Source organism: Impatiens glandulifera, chromosome 3 (genome assembly GCF_907164915.1).
Source record: "Impatiens glandulifera chromosome 3, dImpGla2.1, whole genome shotgun sequence".
NCBI lineage: Eukaryota > Viridiplantae > Streptophyta > Magnoliopsida > Ericales > Balsaminaceae > Impatiens > Impatiens glandulifera.
In genome coordinates, this window is record NC_061864.1 from 25,156,494 (window position 1) to 25,175,512 (window position 19,019).

At 34.7% G+C, this 19,019-nt stretch overlaps 2 protein-coding genes across 2 annotated transcripts; both read left to right on the forward strand.

The window, feature by feature from the left end:
• Positions 1-9,053: 9,053 nt before the first annotated feature.
• LOC124930064 lies at positions 9,054-10,043 on the forward strand. The gene has a single exon (XM_047470432.1). The coding sequence runs from the start codon at positions 9,054-9,056 to the stop codon at positions 10,041-10,043; it is 990 nt and encodes a 329-aa protein (XP_047326388.1).
• Positions 10,044-14,165: 4,122 nt separating this feature from the next.
• Positions 14,166-15,154, forward strand: LOC124930065 (serum factor response D-like). Its single transcript, XM_047470433.1, has 2 exons — positions 14,166-14,558; positions 14,615-15,154. The coding sequence occupies exons 1-2, from the start codon at positions 14,166-14,168 to the stop codon at positions 15,152-15,154; spliced, it is 933 nt and encodes a 310-aa protein (XP_047326389.1).
• Positions 15,155-19,019: the final 3,865 nt, after the last annotated feature.

A 19,019-nucleotide genomic window follows, 5' to 3' on the forward strand; every position in this document is an offset into this window, starting at 1 on the left:
ATCAAAAGTGGGAGGTATAGTCTTTGACTTCACAGAGAACGACTTCGCTAGGTGCTTCAGCCTACCGAAGCAAGGGTTAACTGATCTGAATGTTCCGGCCGACCTCAAGGCCGAGATGTCTCTAACCTTTGCACGGTCCAACCTACCGGTTGATGATCATGGAACTAAATCACTATTGAAAGCTGAATATCAGCTCCTCAACGATGTGATAGGTAGAAGCATCCTGGGAAGAGATGTGACAAACACTTACTGCACAGCGACCTTCAATATGATGGCAGCCATCACCACCGGTACACCGGTGAACTGGTCAAGGGTCTTGTTCGACGTCCTAATCTAGATGATTGGGGTGCGAACAATCGGCCTCGTCCCTCAGCTAAGCTACCTACTAGTTGAACTTGGTGTTCTGACCTGTCCGGGCGAAGGTCTAAACCAAGCTCAAGTGCTGACCAAAGAGATAACCGACTCCTTCTATGAGTGGTTTGAAAGGGCTTGGAGGAGAAGGAACCGTCGCAACAACCCCAACGGTGTCGTCAACTCCCACGAATACTGAGTCACTCCTTCCTACACCCGGTCATTTTGCTTCACGTACCGGGTGTATCTCTATTCAACCTACCCATGATCGTTCCGGCTTTATCAATGTTTTCTTCGGCTTTATTTACATTCCCTTCGGTTTTCTCTATGATCTTTGATCTCATCTAATGTTTCCATCGGTTTTATTTAATGAAAAAAGAATCTTTAATTAATGAGGTAACTCCCAACTAACTCAAGTAATCAATATCCAACTAACTTGGTTACTTTTCAACTAACACCTACCTCGGGCTCCGCAATCAGCCTATTCCCAATGCACCTTGGAAACATAAAGATTCTCTTCCCCAATGAGACAAATCTGTCATTCAATGCAAACATTTTCCCTCCAAAACCGGTTCTATATAAAGGGAGCTTTCCTAATGAAATCAACACACCTCAAATCCTAAACTCCCTCTATATCTACTATCAAAGTTTAGGAACATGCCAAGCAGAACTTTAGGAAACTTTTTGAGCGTCGATTTCGACTCATGTATGGAAGAATGGGACGGAAATCATGGAAAGAGGATCATGTTTGAATCTCTCATCGTCACCGGCCTTCGAACCTTTCTCGAAGAATCCGGTCCTATACTAATTGAAGATGTCAAGACGTTCTTCAGGAGCGCTTGCATCAGGGGGAACTACATCGTATCTACGGTCAGAGACCACACGTTCTGGCTTGATGAAGCCGAATTTGCCTCCATATTTAATTTGCCCACAGAAGGGTTTTCTGATTTTCCAACTCTGGAGGGAAGTGAGGCGTATTATCACGCACTACTCTTTTCTGGAACCATCATTCCGGTAGAAAACTACGGGCAAAAAGCCAGCCTCGCTCGTCACACTCAACTCCTTCTTGAGATTGTGACCCGGTCTATCCTATGTCAATCTCCAAATCAACGGTACTCTAAGAACACATACAACATCATGACCCACATCGTTAACAAAACAACCATCAACTGGTCCGCGGTCATCTTCCAAAATCTGAAAAACATGGTGCTAACCAAGAAAGGGCTCGGTTATGCCCCTCACATAAGTAAGCTGATTCTCAAGTACCGGCCTGAGTTCGGACCGGGCACACCGGCATCCCCTTCGAACATCCTTGATGTGGATGCAGTGGAAGAAAAGTTTTCTAAAATGGTTATCACATAAGTTGTATTTTTCCATCTTATGTATGTCTATTTTCGCACCGATCTATCTTTCGGTTTTTATTGTGTAACGTTTCCTCAATGCAATTCTATTAACGTTTAAATGACCGAGTCATCTGAATATTTTGAATATCTATCTAAGTAACCGGTTAACATTGTCAAAATAATCGCGCTCCTATCCGGTCTCAAAAGAAAATCGCTTAAACTCAAAAGATTGCACAATTCTGCTTACTCAACATAACCGGCTAACTTTCGAAAACCGCAGCATTAATCAGTTTCAATAGGAGATTGCGTCATCCAAGACGAAAGTAAAATTTTGGAGGGAAATCTCCCGCCCAAATCTCCCGCTCCTGGTTTACCGCCCATAGTTTTGGTGCCTTTTCGATTACCGCCCATGGTTTCCCGCCCACGGTTTGCCGCCCTTTCGGCTTGGAGGGAAATCTCCCGCCCATTGTTGATGGGACGGTTGGGTTTCTAAACCGCACCTATAAAAGGGGCTCTCGGCCATTTCCTTTCACTCTCACGCGAAACTACTTTCTCTCTCTAAGCTCTCAAACTCTCTCAAGCGGTTATCTACTCTTGTATTCTTCAGACTTTCTCAACTCTCTAAGATGGGGCGCAACTCGGTTCTGTTCCAACATATGACTCAGGTGGATTTCGAGGAAATCCGACAGAAGGGAACGCCTGCAGCAATAGAAGTTATTAACCGGGTAGCCGAGGCCGGACTAGAGTACTTTCTCGGCGGTCCCCATATTTTATATAGAGATGCGGTTGAAGAATTTTTCAACACCGCGACTGTAGGCGGTACTGAATTCGAGCTAACCGAGGAATCGGTTGCGGAGAGCCTGCGCCTTCCAACAGCCGGCCAAGATGCAACAGCGGATATAGAGCTAAAGACGTTCGAAGCAACTTGCCAGATACTCTCAGCGACTAAGGAGCCAATAAAAGTATCCGGTAACAAAGCAACATTGCGACTGGAGTACATACCGATTTGTGATATCTTCACAAAGGCGGTTCAGGCAAGAGGAGGAAACTACAGCTCCCTCACCAGGGACAAAATCAGGATGCTAGTCGGCCTGATAGAAGGCACAAAAGTGAACTGGGCGAAGGAAGTGTTCCACAACTTGAAGGAAATGGTGAAACCGGACTCAACCCGGTCATGGGGATACGCCATCCCTCTTGGAAAAATCTTTCTTCACCACAACATCAACACCGGTCCCGGTGTCATTATCTCATCCGGAAGGTTAATCAGATCCAAACAATTCCTGGAAAGGAAGTAGCCGGCCCCCGGTTACACAGGTGGCCGAAAGAAGAAAACCGGCAAGAAATCGGCCCCGGCGAAAGAAAAGGCCGAAAGTAAAGGCAAGGAGAAAATAGTCTTCTCGGAACCGCCACAACAAACAGAGGAGGAAGAGTCGACTTCCACATCTGAACGGACCGAATCAGAGAAGACCGATGACGAAAGACCGAATGATGACGAAGAGCATTCGGGCCAAAGTCCCGATAATGCCGGTACAGGCGCAAATTCTGAGAGCGCCGAGGGCGGTGAAGAAAGTGGTGAAGAAGAAGAGGAGGAGGACGAACGGACAAAGGCCGATACTATAACGCGCCAAATCTTGGAGACCATTACACGGTGAGCTGACAGGGTTGGTGATATATTCCGGGAATGGCACGAGCACCGGTTCAGCAAACGTTATAGACATATCTTACCAGGCTTAACCGACGAAGAATGTTTCCAATGGCTGAAGGAGATCGATGACATAGTTATGAACCTCACAAACTCCGAAACCATTCACGATGCTCTGGGCTGAACTAACCTCCTAAGACCGCGAGTTCAACTACAGAAACTAACCGTACGAATACGGAAGATTAAGGAACGGTACGAGGAAACATCGGAGGATACCTTAACGCCTTTGGTGTTACAAAGGCTTGAGAAAGCGAGAGGGGAACTCGTTGAAGAAATTGATCGGCTGGAGGTGATGTGCAGACAATGCCAAATACCGCACCCTTCTGTTCCTCAGATCGACAAAGGTCAGACTCATGGTGCAGCACCGATTCAGGCGGATCCGGTGATAAACAAAACCGATGAAAGGGCGGAGTCTCCTATCACCGAGCAACCTCCACATGAACAACCGGGAGTCTCCGAACCGGGCATTACAAAGGAATGGGTCAAGAGCCTTCTCCAAGAATTTGCAGACTCAACGGTTCACCCGTTAGAGGAGAGGATGGATAAAACCGTGAAGATGGCACTCCGGTTCGCCAACAATACGAGGAATAAGCTCGTAATGACAGATAACCGGTTCTCTCAAATAGACGCTGACTACCGGGACGAGGCCATTCTGCGCGACAACTATCTTCAGCGAACTAAGGCCTTGGAAGAAGATAACTCAGAAATAAAGAATGAGTTCGATCGGTTTAAAAGAGAGACCGAACAAAAGCTAAGAGACGTCACTGAGAATCTGGCCGGCAAGGCTTCGGAGCTGGAAAAGAAGAATGCGGGTCTTGAAGACCGCAACGACAAACTCGAGGCCGACCTCAAGGCGCTTTCCGCACAAGTCGATGAACTACTCAAGGCTAAGATGAATGCGGATGCCGCGGTTGTGGAGGCAAATGCCCGAGCGGCTCAGGAAGTCCAGGATACGCTGGACAACGAAGCAAGAAAAGCAAAGGAGCCACCGCAACTCACCAAAGAGGAAAGAGCCGAGCGCGAACGTAGAACAAAGGTTAAGTTTCCGGGACTTGAAGAGTCTGTAGCCGCTCAGCAACGGGAAGATGCAGAGCGGCTAAAAGCACAAAAACAAGGGTTCGAAGAATTTGCGACCGCCCACAAGAAGAAGCAAAAGGCGGCCTCTGCCTCTTCGATACCGGCAAAGTGAAAAAGGGAATTCTCAAAGAGGGCTCAAGTGGTCGAGCTGCTGAATGAGGTCACTGACACGGTTATTGAGAGTCTACCAGATCAGGCCACTCACGTCGAAGAAGAGGATGAAGAGCACCTACAGCCCCGGTCTACAAGACATCGAGTCTCAAGACCGGATAAGAAAAAGAGGAAAAAGGATCTGATGGCCATCTACGACTTCTCGGACTAAGAATAGGGGCTCCCTTTCTTTTAACTATGTTTACCTTAACTTTTCTATATAACATCTTATATTTTCGGTTATCTATCTTATATATATATAAAGTTATTTTTGAAACCGGCCTACATTTGCAATTCTACATGGTTTTGATAATTTTAAATAAAATAATCAAAAAGGAAAAAATTGATAAGACAAGACTTTTCCAAAATTTTTCCAAATTTTTCGAAAAATTCTCCCAAGTCAGTTTCAAAAATCCGATCAAATAAAGAACCGGCCTATGTTTGCAAACTTACATGATTTTGATAATTTTAAATAAAATAATCAAAAAGGGAGAAATTGTTAGATAAAATTAGACCGGTTCACATAACCTAACTTAAATAAACATTCCATGCAGGAACAAGGAACCGGACCGGACAAATAAACCAGTTAAGAAAACTAGCCGGTCAAGTCACTAAACCGACCAGGAACACTTGAAACATGACCGCACAAAGGAAGGATCGACCAAAGCTTAAAACCGGAAACATTAGACAGCCGATCAGCCACAAGGCAGAGGAATAACCGGAAGATGTCCGGTTAAACTACTCACACCGGAAGCCATCCGGTTAAGTCGAATGACCAGTACAAGAAGACAATTTGGGTATCTGTTGAAGATGATACCAAAGGAACAGACTGAACACTTCCATATCCATACAAGTCTGAGGAAAGCCTGCAGGTTGCAGAAGACAGTCCTACAGGATCTTTCCACTTCGAGATAAGTCAGAAAGGAGATCTTCCAAGTACAGACAACTGTCTAACAGACAATGTCCACATTGAGTAAAAGACAAACCTAGTAGGTTTGTCTTACACACCAGAAGAACAGACTGCCAAGTCTGTGAGATTCACCGCCAGGTCTGAGGTTGACCGTCAGGTCTGAAAAGATGACCGTAGGGTCTGAATCACTGAATCACTGAACCTCTGCACCTCTGCTCAGCCAATCAGATTCAAGGAGATGAAATATGACCGTTGGCATATTTCATCTATAAAAGGGGCAGTTGAAGAAGAGTAAAGGTGGGACAAAAGAAACATCAAGAGAGATTCTAAGAGCATTTAATTTACAAGTTGAAGTGTGTGTTTTACAATTTCGGTGTAAATTGTAATAGTGTTATCAAGCAGGAAATAAGTCTTGATCGGATTGTACTTGTATTCCTTAGTGAATATCCTTCTCGCGGTTTCGAGAGGAAGGAGTGACGTAGGAGCTTTATCTCCGAACATCTATAAAATCTGTCTTGTCATTTACTTTCTGTCGGTTCCATTATCTAATCGATCCGTACCGCTCTAACCTACTAAACTCTATCCAAGCTGAATCACCAGGTTACCGAAACCGACCCATCATTTTCTTTAACCTTCATCATCCGAAACCGGTTCTGCCTATCATACAAGTGTGCTGCTTCAACCTGAAACAAATCTCTTCCGCGCTTGAACCTAGTTCAAGGGTTTGTGATATTTTGTGTAGTATTGAAACCCCTGTGTTAATCTCTAACCGGATTAACCACCACCCTTTGAGTGAAACCCGCTAACCAGTCCAACCCCGGTCCTCCAGCGGCTACCTAGATCCTAACACTTTATAAAATACATCAATAATTAATTATTACAATTAATTAGACTACTAACAATTTATTTTTAATCAAATACAAAACTAACTAATTATTATAAATATTATTAGTGTCATCAATTTGTCTAAATCTTAATTAATTAGATGACTTTTAACCAAAAGTCACATAGTTTAAACATGTCAAAAATATGTTAAACGTACCAAAAATATGTGAAATGTGTCAAAACATGTTAAACGTCCCAAAAATGTATTAGACGTGCCAAAACATGTTAAACGTGTCAAAAACTTGTTAAACGTGCCAAAACGTGCTAAAAACGTGTTAAATATGTCAAAACATGTTAAACGTGCCAAAAACGTGTTAAACATGTCAAAACATGTTAAATGTACAAAAACATTTTATACGTGCAAAAATGTGTTAAACGGGCCAAAAAAGTGTTAAATGTACCAAAACGTGTTACACGTGCCAAAAACATGTTAAACGTGCCAAAAACATGTTAAACGTGCCAAAAACGTGTTAAACATGTCAAAACATTTTAAACGTACAAAAAATGTTATAACTGCAAAAATATATTAAACGGGCCAAAAAAGTGTTAAACGTACCAAAACATGGTAAACATGTCAAAAATATGTTAAACATGCCAAAACGTGTTAAAATACCTAAAACGAGTTAAACTCTTCAAAAACGTGTTAAACATGCCGAAAAAGTGTGCAACATTTCAAAACGTGTTAAACGTGTTGTTAAACATGTCAAAACGATTAAACGTGTCAAAAACGTGTTTAATGTGTTAAATGAGCCAAAAACGTGTTAAATATGTCAAAAAATTGTTAAATGTGTCAAAATGTGTTTAACGTATGAAAATGTATTAAATATCTAAGAAACGTGTTAAACATATAAAAAACGTTTTAAACATGTTAGCATGAGAAAAAACGTGTTAAACGTAGCATGTTAAAACGTGTTAAACGTGCTAAATATGTCTAACATGCCAAAACATTTTAAACTTCACAAAAACGTGTTAAGCATGCCAAAAATGTGTTAAACTTATAAAAAAACGTGTTAAACGTGCTAATAACATGTCAAACGTGTGAAAAACATGTTAAACGTGCTAAATTTGCCAAAAGATGTTAAACGTGTGAAAAATGTGTTAAACATGTGAAAAACGTATTAAACATTTAGAATGTCAAAAACGTATTAAACGTGTCAAAATGTGTTAAACATGTTAAAAACGTATTAAACGTGCCAAAATATGTCAAACGTGCCAAAACGTGTTAAACATGTCAAAATATGTTAAACGTGCCAAAAACGTGTTTAGTTTGTCAAAAACGTGTTAAAAGTGCCAAAAACGTGTTGAACTTGTCAAAACATGTTAAATGTGCCAAAACTTGTTAAATGTGTCAAAAACGTATTAACCGTGCCAATAATGTATTGAACGCGTAAAAATGTGTTAAGCATGTCAAAACGTATTAAACGTGCCAAAAATATGTTAGCATATCAAAAAAACGTGTTAAACGTGTGAAATGTGTCAAAAACGTGTTAAAAACGTGTTAAACGTGCCAAAACGTGTTAAAATGTCAAAACATGTTAATCGTGCCAAAACGTGTCACACGTGTCAAAAATGTGTTAAACGTGTCAAAAACGTGTTAAACGTGTCAAAAACTTGTTGAACGTGCCAAAAACCTATTAAACATGTAAAAACGTGTTAAACGTGCTATAATGTGTGAAACATGTCAAAACGTATTAAACGTGTGAAAAACGTGTTAAAAATGTGAAAAACGTTTAAAACATTTGAAAAACGTGTTAAACATGTTAGCATGTCAAAAACGTGTTAAACGTGTGAAAAATATATTAAACGGGTGAAAAATGTGTTAAACATGTTAAAAATGTATTAAACGTGCCAAAATGTGTTAATCGTGCAAAAACGTGTTAAATGTGTCAAAAACGTGTGAAATAAATTAAAACGATTTACATAATTGTCAAAACTAAAAATGTATTAAGCGAGTCAAAACAGGTCAAACGAATCAAATATTAGTTAAACGAGTTAAAAACGTGTTGTATGAGTCAAAAACCTAGTAAATTGGGTAAAACGAATCAAATAATTGTTACACGGATCAAATTGTGTTAACCAGAAAAAAAAACGTGTTAAATATTAATCGAGTAAAAACGTAATAAATGTGTTACAAACTAAAATTTAATTTGGGTTTCCCAGCCTAACCCATATTATTCATTAATATGGTTTTAAAAATGGGTTGACCAAATTTAATTTGGGTTGGGTTTACCTATTTGTACATCCTTAAGTAGAAGAACAAGTACACAAAATCTTATACGGCAAGATTTTTATAATTTAAATTTATAAAAATAAAATAAGTGTTTTAGAATTTTAATTGTCTATAACTTTTGATAGTAAAAAAAATACAAAATGACATGTCAATTAAATATTTAATAATGACATGATTTTAAAAAATAAACAAGGCCTTAATTTGAAAAGATTCTACTAACAAACTTTAGATTTCATTTGGCATATATATATATATATATATATATATATATATATATATATATATATATATATATATATATATATATATATATATATATATATAAGGAAAGCCCTAACTTGCATCATAATCCATTAGTTTACAGGATTTTAGAAGATTTGAAGAATGGGAAGATCGAAAGTAAAGATGGAGCTTATAAAGAACAAAAAGAGTCGCCAAATTAGTTTCAAGAGAATGAAGGCAAATCTGATGAAGAAGGCTTCCGAACTTCATACCTTATGTGACGTGGACGTGTCCATTATTACCATTCCACCGAACACCGACGGTGAAGACGAGGAGCAATTACAGTCTGAGATCTGGCCAGCGGCGGGATCTGACAAGTTCCTTTCTCAAATTGAAGAATTCAAGAAACAATCGCATGAGGAGAAGATGAAGAGGACAATCGAAGTCGATAGTTACTTAGAGGAGAGGTGCAAGAAACTCGAAGATGAAATTATTAAGCAAAGGAAGAAGAACTATGACGCCGTTTATCCAAGTTGGAATCATCCTTACTACAATGACTTACCGGAAGAGAAACTTGTTCAAATCGCATCTGATCTTGAATATAAACTTCATCAATCTACCAATGTTTTTAAGCTTGGATCGCAGCAACCTGATTATCATCATCATCATCCGTCTGAATTCATTCCTAATATGACATCGAATTTCCATGACAACATAGTTGATAATCAATATCTGTTGTTGGATCAACAACAACCAGATAATCTATTTGATAATTTGATTTACGACTACGACTACTACGCCTCAACGATTCCGTCTGATTTGATGAATATCGACAGAGACGACAGATTCAGAACGATCGACATCAATAATAATATGATTCATATGCTGCAGAATGATTACGAAGAACAACGAATTAGATATTACTCTGGAATGATGCAGAACAATAATAATACAATGCAATATCAATCTCTGATGGATACGACGGGATCTACGATGCACTATCAATATGTACCTTCGTCGTTATCGTCATCATCATCGTCATCTTCTTCGTCGATCTTCAATAGTGGTTATTCCGACACCTGTGGTGAATCTCAATTATTGCATCCTCCTCCTCCTCCTCTTCTTACGCAAAATCATATGGATGTTAATTGGAACCAATACTACTGCGCTTGAGATTTCTTCGTTTAAACTTTATGTATTTAATTTTGAAGCTAGGGTTTGACATTATATGTATTCTTTTATGTTATAATTCAAATGTTTTTGAGACGTTAACTATTGCAATTCTACTATACTACATATCATCTCATATCTCTTCTTTAGTTCAAAATTTAAATATTATTATTCTGTTGTGATTTTTATTTACTTGTTATAAATCATAAAAAAATATTGATATTATTAAAAATAAAAGATGAAAAAGTTATTTTCAAATCAAATCCTCTGTAAGAGAAAACCCTAAAATAGCGGCGAAATTCGTGATTGGCACGATCGGCACAATCGGCACGATCGACACGATCGGCACGATCGGCACGATCGGCACGATCGGCACGATCGGCACAATCGACACGATCGGCACGATCGGCACAATCGGCACGTTTGGCACGATCGTCACGATCGGCATAACAACGTTCGATACGATCGGCATGTTAGTAGCGCGAAATTCGGTTCGTTTATTTGGTAGTCGGTTACAAGAAACGTGGTTGGAGTCCGTACTACTACGTTTGAAATTTTCGAATTTTAAACTCAATGAAATTAATTTTGATTTTAGGGTTTGACATTATCATTTATCACATATTTTGTGTTATAATTCAAAAAAACTTTCTTTGCTAATTATATATTGCATTTATATTGGACTACAACTTATATTTATTATTTTTTTTTGTAATTTTATATATATTAATCAAAAGTTAATTATATTTTTATTTGATTTTCAAAATTTAAATTTTTATAATTAAATTAAAATTAAATCTATTTAGAGAATCGATAAAAAAAATTACTTTTAGATTTAAGCTTAAAATTTGTTGATGATAATCTAAGTTGATTTGGTTAAAGATTGCGTTTGATTGAGTGAATCTTTTCAAATATTTTAATTTAATTAATATAAATTATTATATATCAAAAAAAATATTTTTTATTAAAAAAATAAAATCTTATTTTCTTTTATTTTTAATTATAAATAAAGTCTATCATATATATTATTCTCGATTATAATTAACGTAAATTCTTTGCCGTCACCATTTTTGTTCCCATTTGTTATTTCATCTTCTTCTAGAAATATAGATGGTCATGAAATTACTCTTGTTGTTCGTCGACATTTCTAGATTGGGCTTTCCTAATTCCAAATCTCTCATGGCTTCCTTCTTCAAATTAACAAACATATATTATAAACATTTAACAAATAAACTTATTTAAACTAGGTAACAGAATCTTAAAGTCTATTTTTTTTATTAATGTCGTTGACAAACTTTATAATAAATAAATGCATTGAAATATAAGATTTTTCATAAACATATTATGAAATCACGAAATTGTCAAAATACTTGCAAAATAAAAACAAAGAAAAAAGTAAGGGGACAAAATTGAATATGGGGTTGTAATAAAACTTTTGAAGCACTTATTTAATCAAATAGCTTAGAAACGTAATCAAACTACTTTATATATCATTAAATAATTACCTTTATAAAATACATCAATAATTAATTATTACAATTAATTAGACTACTAACAATTTATTTTTAATTAAATACAAAACTAACTAATTATTATAAATATTATTAGTGTCATCAATTTGTCTAAATCTTAATTAATTAGATGACTTTTAACCAAAAGTCACATAGTTTAAACATGTCAAAAATATGTTAAACGTACCAAAAATATGTGAAATGTGTCAAAACATGTTAAACGTCCCAAAAATGTGTTAGACGTGCCAAAACGTGTTAAACTTGTCAAAAACTTGTTAAACGTGCCAAAACGTGCTAAAAACGTGTTAAATATGTCAAAACATATTAAACGTGCCAAAAACGTGTTAAACATGTCAAAATATGTTAAATGTACAAAAACATGTTATACGTGCAAAAATGTGTTAAACGGGCCAAAAAAGTGTTAAATGTGCCAAAACGTGTTACACGTGCCAAAAACATGTTAAACGTGCCAAAAACGTGTTAAACATGTCATAACATTTTAAACGTACAAAAAATGTTATAACTGCAAAAATATATTAAACGGGCCAAAAAAGTGTTAAACGTACCAAAACATGGTAAACATGTCAAAAATATGTTAAATATGCCAAAAACGTGTTAAAATACCAAAAACGTGTTAAAATACCTAAAACGAGTTAAACTCTTCAAAAACGTGTTAAACATGCCGAAAAAGTGTTCAACATTTCAAAACGTGTTAAACGTGTTGTTAAACATGTCAAAACGATTAAACGTGTCAAAAACGTGTTAAATGTGTGAAATGAGCCAAAAACGTGTTAAATGTGTTAAATGAGCCAAAAACGTGTTAAATATGTCAAAAAAGTGTTAAATGTGTCAAAATGTATTTAACGTATGAAAATGTATTAAATATCTAAGAAACGTGTTAAACATATAAAAAACGTTTTAAACATGTTAGCATGATAAAAAAAACGTGTTAAACGTAACATGTTAAAACGTGTTAAACGTGCTAAATATTTCTAACATGCCAAAACATTTTAAACTTCACAAAAACGTGTTAAGCATGCCAAAAATGTGTTAAACTTATAAAAAACATGTTAAACGTGCTAATAACATGTCAAACGTGTGAAAAACATGTTAAACGTGCTAAATTTGCCAAAAGATGTTAAACGTGTGAAAAATGTGTTAAACATGTGAAAAACGTATTAAACATTTAGAATGTCAAAAACGTATTAAACGTGTCAAAATGTGTTAAACATGTTAAAAACGTATTAAACGTGCCAAAATATGTAAAATGTGCCAAAACGTGTTAAACATGTCAAAATATGTTAAACGTGCCAAAAACGTGTTTAGTTTGTCAAAAACGTGTTAAACGTGCCAAAAACGTGTTGAACTTGTCAAAACATGTTAAATGTGCCAAAACTTGTTAAATGTGTCAAAAACGTATTAACCGTGCCAATAATGTATTGAACGCGTGAAAATGTGTTAAGCATGTCAAAACGTATTAAACGTACCAAAAATATGTTAGCATATCAAAAAAACGTGTTAAACGTGTGAAATGTGTCAAAAACGTGTTAAACGTGCCAAAACGTGTTAAAATGTCAAAACATGTTAATCGTGCCAAAACGTGTCACACGTGTCAAAAATGTGTTAAACGTGTCAAAACGTGTTAAACGTGTCAAAAACTTGTTGAACGTGCCAAAAACCTATTAAACATGTCAAAAACGTGTTAAACGTGCTATAATGTGTGAAACATGTCAAAACGTATTAAACGTGTGAAAAACGTGTTAAAAATGTGAAAAACGTTTAAAACATTTGAAAAACATGTTAAACATGTTAGCATGTCAAAAACGTGTTAAACGTGTGAAAAATATATTAAACGTGTGAAAATGTGTTAAACATGTTAAAAATGTATTAAACGTGCCAAAATGTGTTAATCGTGCAAAAACGTGTTAAACGTGTCAAAAACGTGTGAAATAAATTAAAACGATTTACATAATTGTCAAAACTAAAAATGTATTAAGCGAGTCAAAACAGGTCAAACGAATCAAATATTAGTTAAACGAGTTAAAAACGTGTTGTATGAGTCAAAAACCTAGTAAATTGGGTAAAACGAATCAAATAATTATTAAACGGATCAAAGTGTGTTAACTAGAAAAAAAAACGTGTTAAATATTAATCGAGTAAAAACGTAATAAATGTGTTACAAACTAAAATTTAATTTGGGTTTCCCAGCCTAACCCATATTATTCATTAAAATGGTTTTAAAAATGGGTTGACCAAATTTAATTTGGGTTGGGTTTACCTATTTGTACATCCTTAAGTAGAAGAACAAGTACACAAAATCTTATACTGCAAGATTTTTATAATTTAAATTTATAAAAATAAAATAAGTGTTTTAGAATTTTAATTGTCTATAACTTTTGATGGTAAAAAAAATACAAAATGACATGTCAATTAAATATTTGATAATGACATGATTTTAAAAAAATAAACAATGCCTTAATTTGAAAAGATTCTACTAACAAACTTTAGATTTCATTTGGCATATATATATATATATATATATATATATACTTGCATCATAATCCATTAGTTTACAGGATTTTAGAAGATTTGAAGAATGGGAAGATCGAAAGTAAAGATGGAGCTTATAAAGAACAAAAAGAGTCGCCAAATTAGTTTCAAGAGAATGAAGGCAAATCTGATGAAGAAGGCTTCCGAACTTCATACCTTATGTGACGTGGACGTGTCCATTATTACCATTCCACCGAACACCGACGGTGAAGACGAGGAGCAATTACAGTCTGAGATCTGGCCAGCGGAAGGATCTGACAAGTTCCTTTCTCAAATTGAAGAATTCAAGAAACAATCGCATGAGGAGAAGATGAAGAGGACAATCGAAGTCGATAGTTACTTAGAGGGGAGGTGCAAGAAACTCGAAGATGAAATTATTAAGCAAAGGAAGAAGAACTATGACGCCGTTTATCCAAGTTGGAATCATCCTTACTACAATGACTTGCCGGAAGAGAAACTTGTTCAAATCGCATCTGATCTTAATATAAACTCCATCAATCTACCAATGTTTTTAAGCTTGGATCGCAGCAACCTGATTATCATCATCATCATCCGTCTGAATTCATTCCTAATATGACATCGAATTTTCATGACAACATTGTTGATAATAAATATCTGTTGTTGGATCAACAACAACCAGATAATCTATTTGATAATTTGATTTACGACTACGACTACTACGCCTCAACGATTCCGTCTGATTTGATGAATATCGACAGAGACGACAGATTCAGAACGATCGACATCAATAATAATATGATTCATATGCTGCAGAATGATTACGAAGAACAACGAATTAGATATTACTCTAGAATGATGCAGAACAATAATAATACAATGCAATATCAATCTCTGATGGATACGACGGGATCTACGATGCACTATCAATATGTACCTTCGTCGTTATCGTCATCATCATCGTCATCTTCTTCGTCGATCTTCAATAGTGGTTATTCTGACACCTGTGGTGAATCTCAATTATTGCATCCTCATCCTCCTCCTCTTCTTACGCAGAATCATATGGATGTTAATTGGAACCAGTATTACTGCGCTTGAGATTTCTTCGTTTAAACTTTATGGATTTAATTTTGAAGCTAGGGTTTGACATTATATGTATTCTTCTATGTTATAATTCAAATGTTTTTGAGACGTTAACTATTGCAATTCTACTATACTACATATCATCTCATATCTCTTCTTTAGTTCAAAATTTAAATATTATTATTCTGTTGTGATTTTTATTTATTTGTTATAAATCATAAAAAAATATTGATATTATTAAAAATAAAAGATGAAAAAGTTATTTTCAAATCAAACCCTCTCTAAAAGAAAACCCTAAAATAGCGGCGAAATTCGTGATCGGCACGATCGGCACGATCGGCACGATCGGCACGATCGGCACGATCGGCACGATCGGCACGATCGGCACGATCGGCACGATCGGCACGATCGGCACGATCGGCACGATCTGCACGATCGGCACGATCGGCACGATCTGCACGATCGGCACAATCGGCACGATCGGCACGATCGGCACAATCGGCACAATCGGCACGTTTGGCACGATCGTCACGATCGGCATAACAACGTTCGATACGATCGGCATGTTAGTAGCGCGCGGTCCGTTTATTTGGTAATCGGTTACAAGAAACGTGGTTGGAGTCCGTACTACTACGTTTGAAATTTTCGAATTTTAAACTCAATGAAATTAATTTTGATTTTAGGGTTTGACATTATCATTTATCACATATTTTGTGTTATAATTCAAAAAAACTTTCTTTGCTAATTATATATTGCATTTATATTTGACTACAACTTATATTTATTATTTTTTTGTAATTTTATATTTATTTATCAAAAGTTAATTATATTTTTATTTGATTTTCAAAAATTAAATTTTTATAATTAAATTAAAATTAAATCTATTTAGAGAATCGATAAAAAAAAATTACTTTTAGATTTAAGCTTAAAATTTGTTGATGATAATCTAAGTTGATTTGGTTAAAGATTGCGTTTGATTGAGTGAATCTTTTCAAATCTTTTAATTTAATTAATATAAATTATTATATATCAAAATAATATATTTTATTAAAAAAATAAAATCTTATTTTCTTTTATTTTTAATTATAAATAAAGTCTATCATATATATTATTCTTGATTATAATTAACGTAAATTATTTGCCGTCACCATTTTTGTTCCCATTTGTTATTTCATCTTCTTCTAGAAATATAGATGGTCATGAAATTACTCTTGTTGTTGTTCGTCGACATTTCTAGATTGGGCTCTCCTAATTCCAAATCTCTCATGGCTTCCTTCTTCAAATTAACAAACATATATTATAAACATTTAACAAATAAACTTATTTAAACTAGGTAACAGAATCTTAAAGTCTATTTTTTTTATTAATGTCGTTGACAAACTTTAAAATAAATAAATGCATTGAAATATAAGATTTTTCATAAACATATTATGAAATCACGAAATTGTCAAAATACTTGCAAAATAAAAGCAAAGAAAAAAGTAAGGGGACAAAATTGAATATGGGGTTGTAATAAAACTTTTGAAGCACTTATTTAATCAAATAGCTTAGAAACGTAATCAAACTACTTTATATATCATTAAATAATTACCTTTATAAAATACATCAATAATTAATTATTACAATTAATTAGACTACTAACAATTTATTTTTAATCAAATACAAAACTAACTAATTATTATAAATATTATTAGTGTCATCAATTTGTCTAAATCTTAATTAATTAGATGACTTTTAACCAAAAGTCACATAGTTTAAACATGTCAAAAATATGTTAAACGTACCAAAAATATGTGAAATGTGTCAAAACATGTTAAACATCCCAAAAATGTGTTAGACGTGCCAAAACGTGTTAAACTTGTCAAAAACTTGTTAAACGTGCCAAAACGTGCTAAAAACGTGTTAAATATGTCAAAACATGTTAAACGTGCCAAAAACGTGTTAAACATGTCAAAACATGTTAAATGTACAAAAACATGTTATACGTGCAAAAATGTGTTAAACGGGCCAAAAAAGTGTTAAATGTGCCAAAACGTGTTACACGTGCCAAAAACATGTTAAACGTGCCAAAAACGTGTTAAACATGTCAAAACATTTTAAACGTACAAAAAATGTTATAACTGCAAAAATATATTAAACGGGCCAAAAAAGTGTTAAACGTACCAAAACATGGTAAACATGTCAAAAATATGTTAAATATGCCAAAAACGTGTTAAAATACTAAAAACGTGTTAAAATACCTAAAACGAGTTAAACTCTTCAAAAACGTGTTAAACATGCCGAAAAAGTGTTCAACATTTCAAAACGTGTTAAACATGTCAAAACGATTAAACGTGTCAAAAACGTGTTAAATGTGTTAAATGAGCCAAAAACGTGTTAAATATGTCAAAAAAAATGTTAAATGTGTCAAAATGTGTTTAACGTATGAAAATGTATTAAATATCTAAGAAACGTGTTAAACATATAAAAAAACACTTTAAACATGTTAGCATGAGAAAAAACGTGTTAAACGTAACATGTTAAAACGTGTTAAACGTGCTAAATATTTCTAACATCCCAAAACATTTTAAACTTCACAAAAACGTGTTAAGCATGCCAAAAATGTATTAAACTTATAAAAAAAACATGTTAAACGTGCTAATAACATGTCAAACGTGTGAAAAACATGTTAAACGTGCTAAATTTGCCAAAAGATGTTAAACGTGTGAAAAATGTGTTAAACATGTGAAAAACGTATTAAACATTTAGAATGTCAAAAACGTATTAAACGTGTCAAAATGTGTTAAACATGTTAAAAACGTATTAAACGTGCCAAAATATGTCAAACGTGCCAAAACGTGTTAAACATGTCAAAATATGTTAAACGTGCCAAAAACGTGTTTAATTTGTCAAAAACGTGTTTAATTTGTCAAAAACGTGTTAAACGTGCCAAAAACGTGTTGAACTTGTCAAAACATGTTAAATGTGCCAAAACTTGTTAAATGTGTCAAAAACGTATTAACCGTGCCAATAATGTATTGAACGCGTGAAAATGTGTTAAGCATGTCAAAACGTATTAAACGTGCCAAAAATATGTTAGCTTATCAAAAAACGTGTTAAACGTGTGAAATGTGTCAAAAACGTGTTAAAAACGTGTTAAACGTGTCAAAACGTGTTAAAATGTCAAAACATGTTAATCGTGCCAAAACTTGTCACATGTGTCAAAAATGTGTCAAAAACGTGTTAAACGTGTCAAAAAACTTGTTGAACGTGCCAAAAACCTATGAAACATGTCAAAAACGTGTTAAACGTGCTATAATGTGTGAAACATGTCAAAACGTATTAAACGTGTGAAAAACGTGTTAAAAATGTGAAAAACGTTTAAAACATTTGAAAAACGTGTTAAACATGTTAGCATGTCAAAAACGTAATAAACGTATGAAAAATATATTAAACGTGTGAAAAATGTGTTAAACATGTTAAAAATGTATTAAACGTGCCAAAATGTGTTAATCGTGCAAAAACGTGTTAAACGTGTCAAAAACGTGTGAAATAAATTAAAACGATTTACATAATTGTCAAAACTAAAAATGTATTAAGCGAGTCAAAACAGGTCAAACCAATCAAATATTAGTTAAACGAGTTAAAAACGTGTTGTATGAGTCAAAAACCTAGTAAATTGGGTAAAACGAATCAAATAATTGTTAAACGGATCAATGTGTTAACCAGAAAAAAAAACGTGTTAAATATTAATAGAGTAAAATCGTAATAAATGTGTTACAAACTAAAATTTAATTTGGGTTTCCCAGCCTAACCCATATTATTCATTAATATGGTTTTAAAAATGGGTTGACCAAATTTAATTTGGGTTGGGTTTACCTATTTGTACATCCTTAAGTAG

Bases quoted from the DNA above. Each gene is read 5' to 3' on its own strand.
- LOC124930064 (XM_047470432.1), top strand. From the start codon at position 9,054: ATGGAGCTTATAAAGAACAAAAAGAGTCGCCAAATTAGTTTCAAGAGA.
- LOC124930065 (XM_047470433.1), top strand. From the start codon at position 14,166: ATGGAGCTTATAAAGAACAAAAAGAGTCGCCAAATTAGTTTCAAGAGA. The intron at 14,559-14,614 runs GTTCAAATCGCA...AATGTTTTTAAG, and splicing joins ACTTGCCGGAAGAGAAACTT to CTTGGATCGCAGCAACCTGA.